Here is a 6,537-nt window from a genome sequence, read left to right on the forward strand (position 1 = left end):
GTGAAGCTGGTTCAGCAGTTCTTATGAAATTGCATGGTGTTGAAGTATGGAACGGTAGCCATGTTGGTTCAGTATTCCTTTCAACCGAAATAACCTTCCCTGCTCCATACCAACCCCAAACCATTAGGCTTCCATCTCCGTGTTTGGATATGTGGGTGAAGCAGTCTTCTATTATCTTCTCTCCTATTTTCTGTTTTATAGAAGTTCTTCTGTTACAGCCAAAAATGTCACATTTGAACTCATCTGTTGACTAAACTTTCTTCCAGTCATTCACTGAACAATTATTGTGCGTTTCTGCCAAAAGGAACATTCATGTCTCTCAAAAATCAGAAAAGGTTTGGTGTTTTTTAACTTTTTGCAGGTCAGCTGGCTAGAAACTGGCTATCACAGTCAGCTGGCTAGAAAATACCAACATGTTTGTTGCTTTAAAGCAGTTGAAAATGATTTAATTCCCATTTCAGAATTTTCTCTTCAGAGCAATGTAAGGCAATTTCTGCATCAGTCATTTTAGCTCTACCAACAGCCAGTGATGCAGCGGTGCTTTAATCCTAGTCTTTAGTCTGCCATAAATCAGCACTACTGCAATGCATTGGTGTTGTGTTGCATTCTTACAATCAGTATTATTATTATGCTAATGCTGAATTTTATAATAATTTAAAGCATAAATGATAACAGTATAGTAAAGGATAACATGTGTGTGTGTGTGTGTGTGTGTGTGTGTGTGTGTGTGTGTGTGTGTGTGTGTGTGTGTATGATCTTCATGAGGTTCTTCAGGATCCTTTGACCCCAGCTGAGAAGGGCAGAAGAAAAAAAAAAAAAGGTGCTAGATGTGATGATTTTGATTGGACGAGTCTTGCACGCGAGCGCACTGGGCGTGAATCTGATTGGTCGGAGTGAGCGGAGAAAACTCGTGGACTCGGATGCGCCTTTATTTCGCTCCACGCGCGCGCTCGATCGAGAGGGACAGAGACGGAGAGAGAGAGAGAGAGAGAGAGAGAGAGAGAGAGAGAGAGAGAGAGAGAGAGAGAGAGAGAGAGACGGTACCTGGTATCGCTCCATCATAGGGCATAATAAATAATTGTACATTCTCGGATATTCTTTTTTTTCCTTTTAGAGATATATTAATATTTATTTTAGAAGTTGTTGATTTTGGAGAACTTGTGTGGATCCGTGAAAAAAAAGAGGGCACGATGGCTTTCATGGTGAAGCACATGATCGGTGGACAGCTGAAGGACCTGACTGGAGGATTAAAGGAGGAGAAATCGGATGGAGAAAAAGGCGATGCTGGAGCCAAAGGCATGACAGAAGAGGAGTATGAGCAATACCAACAACAGCTGGAGGAGGAAAAGTAAGAAAACACACACTTTCTTCACAATGAGTACAAATCTCCAGGATCAGATCTACACATCAATCTCAGAATGCAGTATAAAATGTAAAAAAAAAAAAAAAAAAAAAAAAAAAATCTTTTAGATTGGGATTAAATTTTGGGGGGAAATTACACCACAGGTTTATGGACCACTAACCATAACGCTCATACTGAACATCTCATTCCAGATTTATTTCCTCTTATAATACCATCCACACTTCTTTTATTATTCTGAGAAGGCTTTCCACTTAATTTGTGTTTATTCAGCTTTGAAAGAATAAACAATGGCTTGAGAAGGTCAGCGTTTGTGCAGGATCTCCCACTCCTACACTAACACACAATGTCTTCACAGAGCTTGCTTTGTGCATGGTGATATAGCTTTTTTTAGTTGTGCTAGGAAATTGTAGCGTACAAAGACATTCTTGGAGAAGCACTACATATGGGTGGTGTCAACATTCTTTTGGTCATATGATTATATAATGAAAAAAACATCGTAGATGCATTGTCAATAAATACTATGTATGAGCGTACTTAGAAACTACTTCCTTGAAAATGTTTTATATTGTGTTCCAATGGCGAAGGTGTAAACGTATATTTCATTGTATATTTCATTGTACACTACAGGTACACCGTTTATACATAAAAGAGAAAAAAAAAGAAAAGAAATACAGATGCAGATTTGATGAAACCACAAGTGGGAATTGTATATTGAAAAAAAAGAAGTATGCAAAAAATGAATAATAATAATTTATAAATTTTGTAGTATAACCAAATAAATAAATAAATAAATACCTACATAAAGAACACTCTCAGGTGTCTGCTGTCTCACTACGAGCAAATAAAAAGAAAAATCCAGGGTTTCATTTTGTATTGTTGACCGTTTTGAGACTCCAGAGAATCCCATGCAATATCTTTAGTCATAATTATATATATATATATATATATATATATATATATATATATATATATATATATATATATATAAACAAAACAAAAAAAATAATTTCCCTCCATAGTTTTTCTTTTCAACCTCATAAAGTGCACCAAACACAAAATTGTCCTGCCTTTTTCCACAGAGTAGAAAAAGCCCTTATTTCAGAAGTTGATGAAGCATGAAACATGCTGTTAAATGACCAATCGTGTTCATCGTTTATATTTTGTACAATATAGACACCATCCAGAACATGAGAACGGAATTTCTGTTCTCCTGGACCTGAAGGTGTTTCCAATCTTCACTATTTACTGCGTTCCTGTGATTCTCCATTTAGTAAAAAGTATTTATTCATACAGTAATCTCCATCGAGTACTTAGAAAAAAAAATCCAGGAAGTAATTTGTGTTAACGATGCTTGACATGGTTCTCATTATGATTTATCATGGCTCCACTCCCAAACACCAGGTGTTAAAGTTATTAAAAAAAAAGGCTTAAATTGCACTCTGCATCAGCTATGACAGTTTTTTTTATAATTCCTTTTAGTTCACTTTAAACTTTATCAGAGTCGGTTTTCCACACAGCGAGACGTGATGGCGCTGCAGCCATATGGCACTTCATCATTTTTCTGCTTTGTTATGCATGAGCTTATTAATACTTGCTTAAAGCACAGGTTGTCCTGGACGGCCCACGGGGTGGTGAGATAGAGAATGCACCTGGTGACAAAATAGGGAGTGCCTTCATACCCCAATACCTCATGCAAGCTTATATAGATCAAATTGTCTACCTCTTCCGAATCTGTCCATGTGACTACCCTCTCAGGTATGTCCAAGGTTTCATCAAAATCCAAGCTCTATTGCCTGTGTCTCTTCTTCCTCTCCTGGGTTTCTTTAAATCCCAGTGGCTGCTACACTCATGTCTAAATGTGTCTCTCTCCATACAGCTAATTCTGAGAGGATCTGAAACAAAATAGCTACCGTATCTGAGTCTGTTCACATACAAACGTGTGCCATATTTGATTCTGTTTAAATCTCAACATCTGCTTTATCTGAGTCTGTTCAAATATAAACATTTACCTCATAAGTCTCCAAATCCAAACATTTATCTTATGAGTCTGTCCAAATACAAACATTTATCTTATGAGTCTGTCCAAATACAAACATTTATCTTATGAGTCTGTCCAAATCCAAACATTTATCTTATGAGTCTTTCCAGATCCAAACATTCACCTCATATGTTTGTTCAAATCCAAAAATGTATCTTATGATTTTGTACAAATCCATTTATTTTATGAGTCTGTCCAAATATAAACATTTACCTCATGAGTCTGTTCAAATCCAAAAAAATTTTGTATGAGTCTGTCCAAATCCAAACATTTCTCTTATGAGTCTGTCCAAATCCAAACATTTCTCTTATGAGTCTGTCCAAATCCAAACATTTCTCTTATGAGTCCGTCCAAATCCAAACATTTCTCTTATAAATCTGTCCAAATCCAAACATTTCTCTTATGAGTCCGTCCAAATTCAAAAATTTCTCTTATAAGTCTGTCCAAATCCAAACATTTCTCTTATTAGTCTGTCCAAATCCAAACATTTCTCTTATGAGTCTGTCCAAATCCAAACATTTCTCTTATGAGTCCGTCCAAATCCAAACATTTCTCTTATAAGTCTGTCTAAATCCAAACATTTCTCTTATAAGTCTGTCCAAATCCAAACATTTCTCTTATGAGTCCGTCCAAATCCAAACATTTCTCTTATAAGTCTGTCTAAATCCAAACATTTCTCTTATGAGTCTGTCCAAATCCAAACATTTCTCTTATGAGTCCGTCCAAATCCAAACATTTCTCTTATGAGTCTGTCCAAATCCAAACATTTACCTCATGAGTCTGTTCAAATCCAATCATTTATCTCATGAGTCTGTTCAAATCTAAACCTTTACATCATAAATATACTGTACTTCATTTGACTTTATTCAAACCCAAACATCTACCTAACAGGAATCCATCCAAATCACAGCAGCTACCTCATCTGAGTTTGTTTAAATCCAAGCATTTACCCCACTTGAATCTGTCTAATTCTCAACAGCTCAACATTTACCTCATCTGGGTTTGTTCAAATCCAAAATATTTCTTATGTGGAAACCATCAAAACCTAACCAGCTACAAATCTAAACAGATACTTTGCTTAATACTGAAAGTTCCTCAGCAGAGTCTGCTCACATCCAAACAGCCACCTCACGAGGGTCTGACCAAATCCAAACACTTACCCCTGTTGAGTTAATCCAAATCCAAACAGCCTGTGCCTCCCACCCTGCACCTTAATTCCAGTGCTGGGTTTACTCTATATGGATTTAACATGCATCACAACTTTCCATTAAAGTCACAGTGTGGCTCAGATTGAGCTGCTGGAAACAGATTCACACCTTCTACCAAACAAGTGAAGATACTCTTTCCAGGAAAACCGTATATGATATAAAAAGCAAAACTGACTAGCTTTAGGTGCAGCACCTCCATGCTGTAATTTTCTTCAGGTCCTGAATGTGTTTGGGGTTTTTTTTTTTCTTTTTTTTTTATCAGAACAGTCAGCCAGGCTCGGCTATCACAGGGTCATGTGTATGACGGTTCTGATTAAGAGCCACTTGGTCCTGCACGGTCCAGCTCAGCCTCCTGTGTGTATATCAGGAGATGAATTATGAACATTAATCATAGATCAGCCAGTGCAGGTGTTACATGAACTTTAGTCAGCAACACTCGTGTTATGGGTTAAGGAGCTGGTTTGTGTTTGTACATGTGATGCTGATTGCCCATTATATACACTATATTGCCAAAAGTATTGGGTCACCTGACTTTTCCAGCCATATGTGGTTCTTTCCCAAACTGTTATCGCAAAGTTGGAGGCACATCATTTTATAGGATGTCTTTGGGTGCAGTGGAATGCACTTAAACTAGGAGACCCAAACCTGTTCCAGCATGACAATGCCTCAGTGCACAAAGCAGACTCAATGAAGATCTGCTCTGCATGTGTTAGAGTGGAAGATCTCCTGCTTAAGGGCTTTGATCTAAACCCTATTGAACACCTTTGGGATGAACTGGAACGTTGACTGCACCCAAGGCCTCCTCACATCACCTACATCAGCACCTAATTTTACTAACACACTTCTGTCTGAATGAGCAAAAATCTCCACAAGCACACTTCAAAATATGGTGGAACATCTACCAAGAAAAGTGGAGGGAATTATAAGGGCAAATTGGGACTAAATGTAGAATTTGATTTTATATTGTTCCTATAAAGATCAAACTTTAGGTTCAGAAATGCAGATGATTTAAAGAATTAGGAAAGCTTTCCACTGTACTGGATCAACAGTGTGTTTAAATGTATTCAGTGTAATAATATTTTCAAAGTCAGGGGTCAGGGTTATAAATATTCTTTGTGGTGTTTAGCAGAAATCTATGGGAAAGTATATTTGCTCCAGTCATGTCTGCGCTTTATGGATTTAAAATCAATAAAGAAATGTTTTGAGAGAAAGTTTCTTTTCCATGAAGAATTTTATTATGGTAAGTAAAAATATTAAACTCCTTTTATAAACGTTTACGTAGGAAAAAGGCTCAAAAAAACATTCGAATTAAAAAAAAATATGCATCGGGAAACAAGCAGAAATTGTAGGAAAAAAATTAAGAAATTCACAAAATAAAGTGAAAAGAAAAGTCACTTTTTGTGAATTTTGTAATAATATGAGTGAAGAAATTAGTGAAAAGTAGTGAGAAATGATGTAATATGAAATATTTGATACAAATAGATAAATAATAATTAATATAATTGTGAATATATTTTTTACATAAATACAGATACACATAAACACAATTAAATAACTAAATAAGTAAGTATTTAAAAGCAATGATACAACAATTTAAAGAGCTATTTTTCAATATAAACATAAGGGCTGCTGTTGACTCTATTTCCTGTTTCATGTCTGCCCTCTGGAGGTCTCCTGGAGTACTGCCATGACCATCATCAATCATCTTCATCATCAATCATTATCAATATATCTTGGCTAGATGATTATTAGCTTTTAACACTATAAACTGGAAAGACAAAATAATTTCTCCAGGACAGTCAATAGTTGTTTTGCTATTATAGTGCCAAAAAGGTTTTTACAATAATTTGTGTTATAATAGATGCATCCAGTTTACTTTGTACTAATGATTTTACCAGTAACGTTATTGATTTCCTAACCATATAAAC

General features: G+C 36.0%; 1 protein-coding gene across 1 annotated transcript in view; it reads left to right on the forward strand.

Moving 5' to 3' along the window:
• Positions 1 to 882: 882 nt before the first annotated feature.
• The window catches only part of cplx3b (complexin 3b), a 10,402-nt gene continuing 4,747 nt past the window's right edge, over positions 883 to 6,537 (forward strand). Inside the window, exon 1 of the mRNA XM_083552529.1 lies at positions 883 to 1,348. Coding sequence (XP_083408655.1) covers positions 1,191 to 1,348 — 158 coding nt within the window. The 5' untranslated portion in view covers positions 883 to 1,190. The remainder of the gene's footprint in view (positions 1,349 to 6,537) is intronic.

This window comes from Silurus aristotelis, assembly GCF_946808225.1.
Source record: "Silurus aristotelis genome assembly, chromosome: 10".
NCBI classification, from domain to species: Eukaryota; Metazoa; Chordata; class Actinopteri; order Siluriformes; family Siluridae; genus Silurus; species Silurus aristotelis.